Source organism: Pecten maximus, chromosome 9, assembly GCF_902652985.1.
Source record: "Pecten maximus chromosome 9, xPecMax1.1, whole genome shotgun sequence".
Lineage (NCBI taxonomy): Eukaryota > Metazoa > Mollusca > Bivalvia > Pectinida > Pectinidae > Pecten > Pecten maximus.
The window spans coordinates 33,193,304-33,210,169 of NC_047023.1; the positions used below are offsets into that span (position 1 = coordinate 33,193,304).

A 16,866-nucleotide genomic window follows, 5' to 3' on the forward strand; every position below is an offset into this window, starting at 1 on the left:
CTGTTTGAGCATACAAAATCAGTTCGATTTAACTTGGAAAATAAAACAATACATACTTAGAATTTTAAAACTGTCAGTGTGCAGGCCTTCAATAGATGTTTCCTACAGAAAGAAAGTTTTTATTGTAAAAGTGTCAGGTATTCTCAAGTTGACATAAACACAACGGTCAAACAGGTACAATGTGTGTATAATATTTGTAGAGTGTAATTAATACCTTCCATAAAACTGGGACAGGTGTGAATTGGTTTAATGGTCAATTCTCCATCAGGTATGATATGTTTGACCACCACGGTCAATTTAAAGGGTTTTACCAGTTAATAGGCCATATTGCATTGTTAGCTTAATGATAATGTGTCAAAAGGTTTCACTAAAATACTGAAACAATATTTGGAGTATCAAATGGATAAAGCATAAATTAAAGGGTCAATGCTGTTATGATCAAATATTACACTGTCAATGGAGCTGAAACCCTTAAATCCTAGATGTTTAAGTCTGAAGCATGCTTAGATAGTTCAATATATATTGTACCTCAATATTTTCTGGCCACTTTTCCTAAATCGGCCACAATACACACACATGAGATCAGTTTGTGACCTTGAATGAATGAATATTTGGTCCAGGATATGTATGAAGGCACTGTGTTATGAAGTTCCAATAAAACAAAAAAGACAAGCTGGCTGGTGATGGTGTAGAGTTGAGAAAGCAGATTTATACTACTGTATACCCTGAAGCCTTAAGTACCTGGTAACTGCCCCAAATTGATTTACTTTGACATTTGATTACATTCGTTGTGACCTATGACCTTGAGTAAAACAAATCATGCACAAAGATGTCTTGATCACTGATAGTATGAAGTTATAAAGTATTAAACTTGAAGCATCATGATAAATTCAAAATTAGGAGCTACCTTACAGACAGGGTCGCCTTGTGAGAATCAATCACGGAGCTACTTTCTGATAGATCCCACAATATAAAAAGAGATACTGACAAAATCTTAAAAACACTTCCTAAATGGTGCATTAAATAATTCATTATATGAATAGTCAATCTTACACCCGCGACTTCATATAGGGAATTAATTAAACCAATTCAATTATTTGATATGCCATAAGCCTTAAGGCATATTATAACATCTAAGTATAAATTTCATACTACATAACCACAAATTTAAGATTCTTTTTATCACAACTTGCATTTATGGGAATTAATGTCATTGGTAAAATCATTCAACATATCAGTAAGGCAAATTTCAACTGGGATTGTATGTTTTTCTCTGCAGAGACAACCGTTCAACCTCACCAATACATTGTGATGTCATAAAATATTTGTGACATCACAAGAGCGATATTACTGTACAAGTGTGTCGTACAATATTTATGACATGGCCGTATGACAAGCCAGTTATGTGATAAATCACATTGCAAATAAACATTTAAAATTAAAAGGATTAAAGGGGAACTATTGTTATCACTATTCTACAAATTAAAATGATTAAAGGGGAACTATTGTTATCACTATTCTACAAATTAAAAGTATTAAAGGGGAACTATTGTTATCACTATTCTACAAATTAAAAGTATTAAAGGGGAACTATTGATATCACTGTTCTACAAATTAAAAGTATTAAAGGCAAACTATTGTTATCACTATTCTACAAATTAAAAGGATTAAAGGGGAACTATTGTTATCACTATTCTACAAATTAAAAGGATTAAAGGGAACTATTGAAATCACTATTCTACAAATTAAAAGGATTGAGGGGGAACTATTGTTATCACTATTCTACAAATTAAAAGGATTAAAGGGGAACTATTGTTATCACTATTCTACAAATTAAAACATGACACAGTCTATTTTGTTTTCAATAATTTATTTTTCAGAAGAGATATTTATTATCATCACTGACAAGGTTGGGGCCCTGGAGTCATTTTCAATTAGAAATGGATGTCTGTTCACAGGAGGGCTCTCTTCCATGATCATTTGGCTTGAATAATTCTTTTTCTTAAAATCTAATTCCTTCACTCATTCATTCTTTTCATTCATTCCTCAATCTAGTCAATTTTTATTTTCAGAATTATACATTTTGTATATATATATATTGCATTATACCCAACAGTTACATTTACAAGTACATATATGCACAAACATACAGATATTTCCATGACAATTATGGATTAATTATCAACATACTCCGTTTTACAGAAACTTTCATCATGTATTTTCAGTTTTTCTACACTGTAGTTTATTATAACTTTAAATGTTGGTTGACATTAAAATCAAAAAAATTAATTCAACAGATCAAAACAAAGTACTTAAATATGTTATTGTGTATATATAACGTACACACATATATATAAAATAAAATAATTACAAGGTAAGTATGACCCCTACAGATCAAGTAATACATAAAGAAAAAGGGAAAATTTCATCACATTTTTGTAATTCTTCAGATATATATATTCATCATTTTCATTTTAAACCTATAGCAATCTTTAGTTTTCCATTAAATAATATGTACAGATGAAACTTTAAGTGAAAGATTGGAATTCTGATAATTATTCATGTAAAAAAAGTTTGAAAATCTAATTTCTTTATGAAACATAGCAAAGCTCTCACAATTCTAGGACCTTAAAAGAAGATATCTACCCCAAAACAGTTCAAAATTGCATGTGTGGCCTTTTTGTCTCATTTCCAAACCTCAATCCTATCAAAGTGTTTGTGCCTCCATTTGAAACTTAACATTAAAGTTACATTTTCAGGATTATTCCCAAAAAATTTGGCGGCCAGTTTTTAGGGTTATTTTTGAGTATGAAGGAGTCAAACTTATCAACTATGTAAAAGTGGGATGGACAATATACCTAAATGTACAGTGACATTTAGAGGTAAAGTGGAAATCTGACACTTGCATGCTTCCTGTTGGCATTACCTCCCTTTAAACAGATAATGAATTAATAATTGTGTGATAAAAATTGGTAAAATGTCCCAAGTACCTGTTCATAGAAGAGATTGGTACCAGGTAATGTGGAAATCTTTTACAAAGGAGATTAATATCACAGTAAGGTAGCATACAGCCTTAACATTATTATCACAAAATCATGGATGATTCTGGACAAAATGTCAGTGAGCAAAGAATGTAGTTGGAATATGATATATATAGATTGCTGATACTATATAGTTTAATTATCAAATTACCTAGCAACTTTGAGACTCCAAAAATGCAATTAATCATTGTTTTTGTTCAGAGTTTTCTAGTGTATAAAAGTATTGTCCTGGGAAGAGACACATTTAACTCATGTATTTAAGTAATCCTCATGTCCCAGATATGCCACAAAATAAATAATGTCACTACTGAAGGATTTACTTTCATTATATACAATGCCCCAAACCCCTAGATAGAAGGAACTACATATACTTTAACAGAAATAGATGTGTGTTATCAGTTTGGACATTTGAAGTGTTCAATTCTCTATAATTTTCTGGACAGTGAATATGTATACATCAGGAAGACAGGTATAATGTATATGTAGTTATTATTTCATAATTTGCTATATTTAGACCAGTGCTCTACCAAATACATTTTGATGAAATGTCACTTTTCAGGCAAATAGGACAATCTTAACAAAATAACAAAATGGCTGTAACTAAATTTGTATTTGTTACATGTTTTTAAAACCGATTCCATCAATCCTTCTTTGTTTTAAGGACAATTATCTACACTGACACATGCCTGCATGAAACACCATATCGGCACATTTCCTCTTATACAGGATTAGGAAACATTTACAAAGGATGAATCACTCTATTTACTGAAGATGCGTCATATCTTCAGGTAAAATAATTACCTGGTTCATCAAAAGTGAAATGCTAAAATGGCAGATAAATCAAGACTGCTTTTAACACAGCAATTAACAATTAACCAAGCGCATGATTAATAAGTATAAATTACTGACTGCCTCCGCTAGGGATCAAACTGGGGACCTGCTGGCTTACTAGTCTTACGCTCCACTGATTGAACTAAAGGGAAGATAAGCAACCAAGATAGAGAGAAGATCTCTCTATCCAAGTAGTATATTGCAGCTAGCATTTACCAGGGTTACACATGTACAGCTAATTAAACCATTATTTATCAGTAAGTATTATACCTGTAACAATATTAAGATATCATTGGGACCTTAAATGGACAAGTACAGGAGAAAAGTAGATTTCATCTATCAGAATTTTTTATCAGAATTTGTTTGTTTGGAGAATTTATCATCCCATGGGTCAATTTTGAGGTGAGGTTTAGGGTTCCTTGTTGTAGTTGGTGACCACATCACTTAACGACAAACAGGAGGCCCATCACATGCCATCCAGAGCAATACAGGGTAAATTGTCTTCATCAAGGACACAACCATGACAGCACAGACCTGTCTCTTTCTCAGTTTCCTGAGAAACACAAATTTATACGAATAGGGATGTGAAACTATGCACCTCAGAAAAATATTGCTCTATGCTCAGGATTTTGGCTCTATAGGTCATAATTATAATGTGAATGCACTTATTTTGGCAAAATAAGATTTTAGCACAAATCCAAATAATACAAGATTAGCGTCATGATGACGACAATCAGCATAATTATAATTTAGTGTAAGGCTGAAAGCAAGAAAAATTGTTAAAAAAAGATTACAACTAAAATATGTTGTAAGCATATTTGAAGTAGTTAGAAATTGCCATTTTGAAGGAAGAAAACAATAATAGATAAGTATTACATTATCATCAGAAATGATAATATATAGTACAACAATCCCGACTTTTAATTTGAATATTTTTTTCTCTGACTCAAAAACTGAAAACAGAAAGTCCTTAAATATCTAGTACATGGAGTTACAAAACTGACCTAATACTTACAGCAGCAAATACACAAAATAAAAAAAATAATACAACATAATTTCATTATTTCAAGGTCCATACCTATTCACAAAAATTAAAAAGAAGCTACTTCATACAGCTCTACAAGCTAGACAGCTTACAACAATGTTCCTGTTCCAAACTTTGAATAACAAAACTAAGATAAAGTTGTGATGTTTTGTGTTTTGGCAGTGTATCATCTATTCAAATATATATTGAATAGTGCTTATACATTATACATGTCTATGGAAGAGTTATTCCCTTTAAACATGAAATAGAATTAATAACTGCATGACATTTTTAATCAGTAACTAACATTCACATTCATATAATTAACTCATGAAATATACAGTTTCTTACAGCAGAATTCTTTTGGAAAGGAGGTCATGTCGCAATAAGGTACCATACACCCTTAACACTTCTCAAACAATTGAAGGAACTGAACACATCAAAAATCTTCAAACGTGACTTTCCTACTGTAAAGAAATTTCCAGTTCTTTTTAAAGTTTTCAATACTTTTGTTACTTGCAGCATTTCCTTTGTACAGGATACAGATAAAAGACATCCAAGCCAATTGGTGATCACACAAGAAACTCATCCTCACCGAGTGACTGTTCGGTTGACAAATCGTCAGGATACTGTGGTGGTGGATTTGGCATCAATTCAACTGGCTGACAAACGGCCAGATTTAATGGCCGTTCCACTTCCAATGGTAGTTTTGAAATCCTCAAAGAAGTGTCCATGGATTTTGGATTACACGACTGGTAAATGGCACCATCTAATGGTAGGTTTAATGTCCTACAACCAGAGCCCTCTAATGTCCCACAACTTGTGTCCTCTAATGTCCCACAACTTGTGCCCTCTAATGTCCCACAGCTTGTGCCCTCTAATGTCCCACAGCTTGTGTCCTCTAATGTCCCACAGCTTGTGTCCTCTAATGTCCCACAACTTGTGTCCTCTAATGTCCCACACATTGTGTCCTCTGCTACAGCTTTTAATGTCCCACAACCAGAGCCCTCTGTTGGTGATTTTAATGTCCTACAAATAGTCCCCTCTGTTGGTGATATTAATGTACCACAACAAATACCCTCTGATGATAGTTTTAAGGTCCGACAACAACCATCCTCAGACTGAGGTCTGAATGGTTGAAAAACAGTGTTCTGTGTGGATTCACGAAGTCTTTCATCGTCGTCTGATGAGAATTGCCGAGTACTGTCTGGAGGGAGGTGGATTGTGATTGTCTGAAAAAAAAAGACAAATCATGTGTGATACTTGTTACTTAAAGTTTCTATTCTGGGACTACCATGTAATATAAAAACTTCTAAGAAACTTTCATAGAAACTTGTTCTTGAAAATAAATTGACATGGACATTATATGCCAGGCTCTGACAGTATCCTACTTCCTCTTCCTGCATTTTGGTGAAGTTTGGTTCCTGGTTATAAACCATATGACCTTGTTACTTTACTTTGATAACTTCTCTTCAATATCAACACTGCATCATACTCAATAGGAACAATTCAAATTTTCAAAGGTGAAAACATATATGTTCAGATCTAAAATCACTTAACCCCAAATTTGGTAATATAATTGGGTGTAAGATATCATGAAATTGTTTAATTAAATTTAATAATTGAGTTTGAAAAAGTATGAGATTAAGTCCAGTACATCAGAAAATTTGAAGATTTCATAAGTAAAAGTTTAGAATGAATAGGAGTCTTGAAGTCTCACCAAATTGTCCCTCTCAATTTTCTTTGTCTTTGAGAGTAAAATTCAGAAAGACATTCAAAATTAAAACTTGTTGAATACAGGGCATACAATATTACAGACATTGCAACATAATTAAATACATTAAGTTTGTTTAGACAGATCAAGCAAATACAGTTTATAGTGCATTCAAAGTACATGAATGCTTAATGGAACATGCCACATGTATCTAAAATGCATTCTCCATGAACATAACAACCATGTCTAGAATTCTGACATTTCTTATTAATTTTCTATACTTAGCACAATGCTCATCATTATGACCTTGACCTTTCATTAAGTGACTCTGACCTTCAATGCTGTCAAAGGATTGTACAAAACACATGCAAAATATTAGCACCAAACAGAGATTTAGATACAGAAGAGCCAAAATTTCTTCTTCTACGACTTACTAAAGAGGGTAATTGGAGTTGGAGGGGTCAAACAAAAAATCTAAAATACATTTTTGTAGGTCAAAAGAAATGTCACAATCTGGATAGGGAGGTGCAAAGACACATAGTTCAGTAATTTCAATAAAATAATTTCCATATATCCAAATGTGACTTTATGTGTTCATTATGCAACGATCACTGTTGGCAGGGCATGGAATGTGAAATTGTGACCTTGACTTTTGGCCTTGAATTTACAGCAAAACTATTATGCACAAATAAGGCTAAATTTAAGACGCTCTATCATGAGTTTTCTCATAAATATCTATAATAAACTTAGACCCTTAGATTCAAGATGGCCACCTGAGGCCATTTCTATTCATTATCTATATCAACATTGAGGTGTTGCTCATCTAGAGCCCAATGCCAACCTTTGAGAAAGACTTGTCCAATATTTTCTCAGATATAGATATAACAGAAGTGTTAACAGATTGTATGTGGATACATGGACCACAGATATGAAGAGCACACATGACTCGATAATGATCATTTTTGAAACGTTGAAATTGAGCGAACGATCACAGTGCCATATGACATACAATATAAGCTTGCAATATCTTGAATAAAAGAGGAGGTTGAGTAGTATAGAACAAGAATACATTGAATAGTACATATAATATGTACCTGTAAATATTGGTCATGAGTTATATTTTATTAGTTAGAAGTGATTTCACCTTCTGTTAGTAGAATATAATTCTATCATAAATGTATCGGAGTCATAATAAAATATAATTATGATATATAAGTATACATGTAAGTCTTATATAATATGAATATATATGGTATTAAATGGTCTGTAATAGTTCAGTAACCTAGTGAAGTTGGTTGATGCTGAGATCAGCAGATAATTGACCTTGACCTATATATGACACAATGACTCACATATTAGGAACTAGGATGTACATTTATAGAAAACAAAGTTTGAAGTGGAGAGGACTTATATAGGCTTGCCTGTTGTCTGATCCGTTTGTTTTATAGCAATAAAATTTGTTGAAATGAAAACAAAGTTTGATATTGGAGACATAGAACTGTGAAGCCAGCATGCTGTCAACAACTCATAACGTATGGATATTTTCATTGGGACATTTTGGTGAAATAATAAAACTTATTTTGACAAGAATTACACATGGTCTCACCTATCACGCTTTGTCAGCTATAACATGTTTTAAGCAAACTCCAAAATTCACTAAAATTTCAGTACTTTTTCCAAAACAATAAAAAAAACTCAACTTAACAATATGGAAACACCTTGTATATGTTATAGACATGTGTAAATATTGATCACTATTACTCAAAATTCAACTGTAATTTTTATCCTAAAAAACACTCTTCCTCAAAAGTGAGAACAAAATATATCTAATATATGATACAATTAATTCCAAGTTGACTAGTAGCAATAAAAACTAAATATCAATTTCTCAAAATCCCAAAATCTAAGATTTTAACCCAAAAATAGAGCAAAAAATTCATATAATCTGTTGGGTACGCATGTAAAGATGACTATAATATAATGCAACTTTATTACATTTTTACCAGTGAAATATCAAAAATTATTCATTCTATAAAAGTGATATTTTTCACTAGTGAAGAATATCATATATCACTTTTGCTGATTTGACCAATCAAATTAATGATTAGAAAATACCAAAATAATTGACCAATCAGAAAGCCCGACATAGATGTCAGCACCTGGACAGGGGAAACTACTTTTTTGTTTACAAATTATCGCTGTAGTCCTAGTTAGCATACGAGGTAGGGTTTTCGTTGATAAAAAATGTAATAAACAGAATATCTAACAGTGTCTTCAGTAAAACCAAATATATTTCACTCGTGGGGCTAATATTTTGATATTTTTCACTCGTGCTGCGCACTCGTGAAAAATATCAAAATATTAGCCCCACTCGTTAAATATATTTGGTATTACTGAAGACACTGTTAGATATCCTCTATATATTCCAAGTTTGATTGAAGTAACATTGATATTTTTTTGAGTAATTAGCTAAACACAAAGTCCAGATTCCCAGCATCTCTAATTTCCAGAGTCACTGGACCATGAAGTGTGGATGATAATCTGTAAATGAAGGCTGAGTTGAAATATCCAATATATGATCTGACTATATACCAAGTTCGTTTAAAGTTGAACTGATACGTTTTGAGCAATGTTCTAAATGCAAAACTGCAAAAACAAAAGAAATGTTAATTGACCCCACCGTCGTTGCTGCCAGAAAAGTAACAGAAATGAGATTATTTCATCTAACAGACTATTAGGTTTGTACATGTATATTTACATATATATCAATGTGGTTATGTGCATCTAGATACATCTAGTACAGACAAGTCACAGAGGTCATAAAACGCACTAAAGTCATAGAGAGTTCACACAGAGGTCATACAGGGTTCACATAGCATATGTTACAACAGCATATAGTATGTTAATAAGGAAAAACAACAAGCATCCAGGCTTATAATACCTTTGACATAAAGTCACAGCTTCATAGCAAAAACTTCTAAAGTTCTTCTTTACCCTAAAAGTGGAATATAAGTTTGTATGAGGTTTCAAACAAACACAAACATTTTCTTCATTGTTAATCAAATTCCATTGGACCATTTTGTTTTCTGCTGTTCTAGTAATATATAAACTGAATGAACATGTATATGTCCACAATGTTTTATCCCTTAACTGGTATAATGACAAACAAATTGTCAATCCAAACAAGAAGCCCCGACTACGTGGCAGGTCACAAACAAAAGCAAAGCTCTTCTTATACTCTTGAATACAAAAATTGAGATGGATCAAGATAAATTGTTAAGTACTTCCAATGCAAAAGGTGCAATATAACTCTGTAGGGAGTCACCAAGCTGAGCATGCTTGTTTAACATGGTGAAACTGTATCAAAAATGTGAAGTTACAAATGGTTCAGACAGATTTGCACTCGGAAATCTACAGAAACATGAAACAGACAGGGATTTGAACCTGAAACTCTGACATTTTATATAAGGACTAGAATTTGAACCTGTAAGTCGACTGCAACTTGCACAGAGAGCTCTCCCTGACCATTAAACAAACAGGGATTTGTACCTGGCACTATTTGACCTCTAAATAGACTATAATTTGAACCCAGAGTTCTCTGACCTCTAAATAGACTGTGATTTTAATCCAGAGCTTTCTAACTTCTTATCATATTGAGATTTGCACCTTGTCAGCTCTCTAACCTCTTAACATACTGAGATTTGCACCTTGAGCTCTCTAACCTCTTAACATACTGAGATTTGTACATGTTGTGCCCTAACCTATAACAGTGAAATACACTGGGTTACTAGCAGCTTAAACTGATGTTACAGCCAGCAATTATACAACAAAATCCTTTTTTACTGTTTTTCTACAAACTCATTGGTGTGTAACATTACCAGGGTAGAACAGGGAGAACTCTAACTTGTGGAAGCTTTAGACTACAAATCAATTATGGGAACTACCATAGCTATTCTGTCCAGTACACTAGAGCCAGTGAGAGCAAACTTGAAACTGTCAAAATCCAAGTTCTTTTAATGAATTTCAAAATGAAATATACCCAGCTAGAGACCAATAAGAACTTGTCTACCAGGGAATTTGCTTATCAATTTTGGGAAAGGTCTGTCAAAATGAGGAGTGTTTAAAACATTCCACAATCAGCTGATGGTGACTTAACAAAACAGAACAAAACAAAAGAACAATGAGAGAAAGTGCACCTTGAACTTGTTTCCTCGTTTAATCACCAATGTGACTGGCCCGGCTTGGAGGGTGCGGAACACTTGGTATGCATCCAGTAAGGTAATGTCCTGTAATGATCGCCCCTCTGCCTCCATTATCATATCTCCTTTCCTGTAAATATAATTAATTACTTACTCAGAACTTTAAATTAGTAAGTTTGGTAATATTTGTAAGGGATTTATAAATTCCGCTATATTCCCCCTGTCATTAAATATAGCTAGACTTTAGTCTTTATTACATTCATCCCTTCATTGGTGATTTTTATATACATGTTGTCATTGGTGAAAACGTCATTGAGATTTACTATAGTAATGTACAATAAATATTCTCTTTATGGATTATAATACATGTGATTTGTTTTATGGTTATACTGGGCTAACCATTCTCATGTTTATACTGTAATTTTATATGCATTTTAAAACATCCACTGAAAATATGATAATAAATACATGTATCACAAGTCTGAGTTCATTATCCAATCAACATAAAACATTACTGACCGTAGTCGAGCATCCTTATCGGCCACTGACCCCTGGGCGATGTCCTGGATGTAAATATGGCTGACCCCGTTAGTGTCCCTCCGCAGTAATGATACGCCCAGTCCTATCCCATACTCTGTAAAACAAAGTTATCTCCCTTGTATCATACACTCGATCTGAGCCACATCAAACAAGGTACATCACAATATCCTATTCTCTGTGAAACAAAATTATCGATCTGAAATGGGAAATAAATCTTTTATTCTTGTGAAAAACAAGAGGCTTAGAGGGCCTGCATTTCTCAACCGGATATTTCTGTAGTGCTAGCAAAATACTCTCAATTAAGTTATGTTACAAATATTTTCCTACTTTTGAGCTGCCTTTCCTAACAATAGTTCAACCCAAATGTGGACCAAATCCTGCCAATCTTGAAGAAGAGGATAGATTTTAAAGAATTTGCTATATTTCCCACATTGGTTGGGTTGCTTGGTTTATCGTCACGTGAAAAGCCGGGGGCATTTTGAGACAGGGTCTACTTGAAGTAGTTGGTGACTACCTCACTGAACAACATTGGACAGGCCCGTCGCATTCCATCAAGAGCGATTAGAGTTAAGTGTCTTGCCAATGACACAACCATGATAGCAGACCAGTCTGTTTCTCAGCATCCCAAGAAACATAAATCGACAGCGGTAGGGAGTGTTGAACCATGTACCATGTATCTTCAGAAGCCATATGGCAGAAATATATTTATCTGTTCAAGATTTTGTCTCTGTAGATCATATACTGTAAAAGAACTTAATTTGACACACTGAATTTCAGCACGAATCCAAATCCCTATCAGGCCTCGTTCTTCTTGCCCTAGTAGTCAAAAGTCTGTTTAAACAACATTGGATTTCCTTTGCCCAATAATGCTACTGATTAATTTTATCAAAATCCATAAAATAATAAAATTTTTATTTCAAATGTCTAAATTGTTTTCACAAGATTGCATGAGATTTGGCTATACAGAGCGATCACATAATCATAAAGTCAGTTGTCAAAATGATGTCTTTACATGAACACCTTTCTCCTTGGAAAATGTAATAAACATCAATTGAATAGGAGTACTTATAATTTTTAAAGTTTTTAACTTTAATAATTACATTTTCTTTTAATTGGAGATGAACCTTAAACCCAATTTATCTGACCCCACAAATCGAATTATTAAATGAATACAACCCAATATGGATCAATAATGAGAAGGAAAATGGTAGTGAAAGTCAGTGTCTGAAGCATACTTATTGGTAATTCTATAGCCAGAAGGCCTATCTTCACAATTTTACAATCTATAATTACTTTAATTTCTGTACAATCAAATAAAAATATCCTGAAACATGAAGTGAAACCTACAAGGTCAGTAAAGCTAACACATCCTACCTTTGTACAGGGTGATATAATCAAGGTCAGTAACACTAACATATCCTACCTTTGTGTAGAGTGATATAATCAAGGTCAGTAAGGCTAACATATCCTACCTTTGTACAGGGTGATGTATCAAGGTCAGTAACACTAACATATCCTACCTTTGTACAGGGTGATATAATCAAGGTCAGTAACACTAACATATCCTACCTTTGTACAGGGTGATATAATCAAGGTCAGTAACACTAACATATCCTACCTTTGTACAGGGTGATATAATCAAGGTCAGTAAACTAACACATCCTACCTTTGTACAGGGTGATATAATCAAGGTCAGTACACTAACACATCCTACCTTTGTACAGGGTGATATAATCAAGGTCAGTAACGCTAACACATCCTACCATTGTACAGGGTGATATAATCAAGGTCAGTAACACTAACACATCCTACCTTTGTACAGGGTGATGTATCAAGGTCAGTAAGCTAACACATCCTACCTTTGTACAGGGTGATATAATCAAGGTCAGTAAGCTAACATATCCTACCTTTGTACAGGGTGATATAATCAAGGTCAGTAACACTAACACATCCTACCTTTGTACAGGGTGATATAATCAAGGTCAGTAAGCTAACACATCCTACCTTTGTACAGGGTGATGTATCAAGGTCAGTAAGTCTAACACATCCTACCTTTGTACAGGGTGATATAATCAAGGTCATTAAGCTAACACATCCTACCTTTGTACAGGGTGATATAATCAAGGTCAGTAACACTAACATATCCTACCTTTGTACAGGGTGATATAATCAAGGTCAGTAACGCTAACATATCCTACCTTTGTACAGGGTGATGTATCAAGGTCAGTAACACTAACACATCCTACCTTTGTACAGGGTGATATAATCAAGGTCATTATAACACTAACATATCCTACCTTTGTACAGGGTGATATAATCAAGGTCAGTAACACTAACACATCCTACCTTTGTACAGGGTGATATAATCAAGGTCAGTAACGCTAACATATCCTACCTTTGTGCAGGGTGATATAATCAAGGTCAGTAACACTAACACATCCTACCTTTGTACAGGGTGATATAATCAAGGTCATTATAACACTAACATATCCTACCTTTGTACAGGGTGATATAATCAAGGTCAGTAACGCTAACACATCCTACCTTTGTACAGGGTGATATAATCAAGGTCAGTAAGCTAACACATCCTACCTTTGTACAGGGTGATATAATCAAGGTCAGTAACACTAACATATCCTACCTTTGTACAGGGTGATATAATCAAGGTCAGTAAGCTAACACATCCTACCTGTGTACAGGGTGATGTATCAAGGTCAGTAACGCTAACACATCCTACCTTTGTACAGGGTGATATAATCAAGGTCAGTAACACTAACATATCCTACCTTTGTACAGGGTGATATAATCAAGGTCAGTAAGCTAACACATCCTACCTGTGTACAGGGTGATGTATCAAGGTCAGTAACGCTAACACATCCTACCTTTGTACAGGGTGATATAATCAAGGTCAGTAACACTAACACATCCTACCTTTGTACAGGGTGATATAATCAAGGTCAGTAAGCTAACACATCCTACCTTTGTACAGGGTGATGTATCAAGGTCAGTAACGCTAACACATCCTACCTTTGTACAGGGTGATATAATCAAGGTCAGTAACACTAACATATCCTACCTTTGTACAGGGTGATATAATCAAGGTCAGTAACGCTAACACATCCTACCTTTGTGTAGGGTGATGTATCAAGGTCAGTAAGCTAACACATCCTACCTTTGTACAGGGTGATATAATCAAGGTCAGTAACACTAACATATCCTACCTTTGTACAGGGTGATATAATCAAGGTCAGTAACACTAACATATCCTACCTTTGTGTAGGGTGATGTATCAAGGTCAGTAAGCTAACACATCCTACCTTTGTGTAGGGTGATATAATCCAGGTCAGTACATGTTTCTGAGATTTTATCACCATGGAGATCTTTTTTCTTGTCTTCATTATTGTTTCTGTTAGTACCAGGAGGCTTCAGAAGATAACCACTAGAATTGTCATAAACAGTAAAGTTGTTCCCACATTGACCGACATCAATCTTGGAAAGGTCATTGATACTTCCGTACGGAGAATGACCCTGGAGTGGACACTGGACTTCCGTCCGATGAGAAGTCTATGGGAGTCACACCTCCAGACCTTATAGATGGGCTGTTAAAATCAAATGATGGAAGGTTAAGTCTTAATTAGCAGTTAAACAAGTCAGCAGTTTAATGCTTATTGTGTATTGTTTGACACGGTGTGGAATTAGTCAAGGTTACATTCATAGTTTAAAGAAATAATCTCTACAGGTTCACTTCACCATAAAGAATCATACACAATATGCTCTGGTACATTTAACTTTAAAAAGTATTAGCATTATTATACACTGCAGGATTCACATATAGAATAAATTTCATGCCATAACCAAAAGTTCCTCGTGTATTAAGTGTTGTATATAATTTCATCACCTTGTTGACCTTGACCCAATCCTGTGACGGTACGTCAGTGTTACTGGACCCTTCTTTAGCTTACGAAATTTGCCAAGGGCATCTTTGTGACTAAGTCCAGATAAAGAGTCCCCATTCACCTCCAGTATCTCATCACCTGACAAAACAAAATTGATATTACTTAGTGAAATACAGTATCTCCTGACCTGACAAAACAAAATTGATATTACTTAGTGAAATACAGTATCTCCTCACCTGACAAAACAAAATTGATATTACTTAGTGAAATACAATGTAAGAAGTAGGCAGCACATCATGCTAATGCTTATAAAGCTGCAGTAAAATTTTGCTTCATTGAGGTTAATGGGTCATGGCCAATCCATTTAAAAGTATAGTCACGTTATAGATATTTGTGATGCTTCATCTCCAGAAATTCAGGAGTTGTAGTGTTGAAGAGCAGTGTGTACAGCAGTTTTGTACCTCTGACTTCCTATTTGTGACCTTGGCCTTTGGGTAACACTCCTTAATTGGTATGTAAAACAACAATGAATCAGAAGGTAAATGTTCATTTATTAAGCATAAATGCTCCCTGTTTTCAGCTCATGTGACCAGTTATCAGTGTTGAATCTGGTTATGTAGCACATTTTAATCAACATGTAATAAATTCAAACTGTAGCCAATATATGACAATATACCATATTACATGTATATATATCTTTGTATAAACCTTTTTTTATATATTACATTCTACGTGCATTCATAGCAAGATCTGATAAAACATAACTAAAAGCCCCACAGGCTAACTGCCGTGATACCTCCACCCACTCACTGTTCAAAATTAATTAAATTTTGTCAATAGACATCATTACAACAAAGACAGATCCTCTATATAGAGTGAATAACAGTATGCGTATGTGATTGGTTTGGAAAGATATACTGACAAATTACATGCACAGATAAGAGTCATACAATGTAACTCAGAAATAAGAGGCCCAGAGGGTCTGTATAGTGCTCATATGAATATCTAAGCAATACTTCCCTTATTTTCTTATCTAAACTGCTTTTATAAGAGGAGAAAAAACATTGATATTTTACCAATTATTGTTAACCTTTGTCCCTTATGAATACTGGAAGTTAATCTTTCCCCTGAACATGATACTCTTCATAACACACCCAAATACCATTGTTTTTTTTTTTATCTTACACGTCTTCAGGTGATGCAGTTTAACTTTATATTACATTTAGGGTAAATCTTGGCTGGACATTAGTATCCAGAATTAATTATATGAAATGTTTACAATCTATTATCAACTGATTCAAATATTAGAATTTCTAACCTTCCTTTATGGAGCCATCTTCATGTATGAGGCCACGAGGTAGTATTCTTCTTACAAATATTCCGATATTGCCTTTCTCCGAGTCACTCCCACCAACAATAGTGAAGCCGAGTCCCTTCCCCCTCACCCCCTTGTTGATTGTCACTGTCTGTGGTGCCTCGAACCTCCATCGCTTTCTACCAGTCACCTTTTTATCCAACAGCTCTTTTTGGTCAGAGCTATCAGAACACAGGCCATCAGTTTTGAACTTCTGCAAGATTTTAAGCATTATTTAGCAAATGTAGTGAAATATGTTCAAATATA

At 34.1% G+C, this 16,866-nt stretch overlaps 1 protein-coding gene across 1 annotated transcript in view; it reads right to left on the minus strand.

Moving 5' to 3' along the window:
• Nucleotides 1-5,141: 5,141 nt before the first annotated feature.
• The window catches only part of LOC117333969, a 52,624-nt gene continuing 40,899 nt past the window's right edge, over nucleotides 5,142-16,866 (minus strand). Inside the window, exons 6-11 of the mRNA XM_033893390.1 lie at nucleotides 16,564-16,813; nucleotides 15,248-15,383; nucleotides 14,667-14,857; nucleotides 11,329-11,443; nucleotides 10,807-10,939; nucleotides 5,142-6,128 (exon numbers count right to left, since the gene is read on the minus strand). Coding sequence (XP_033749281.1) covers nucleotides 5,469-6,128; nucleotides 10,807-10,939; nucleotides 11,329-11,443; nucleotides 14,667-14,857; nucleotides 15,248-15,383; nucleotides 16,564-16,813 — 1,485 coding nt within the window. The 3' untranslated portion in view covers nucleotides 5,142-5,468. The remainder of the gene's footprint in view (nucleotides 6,129-10,806; nucleotides 10,940-11,328; nucleotides 11,444-14,666; nucleotides 14,858-15,247; nucleotides 15,384-16,563; nucleotides 16,814-16,866) is intronic.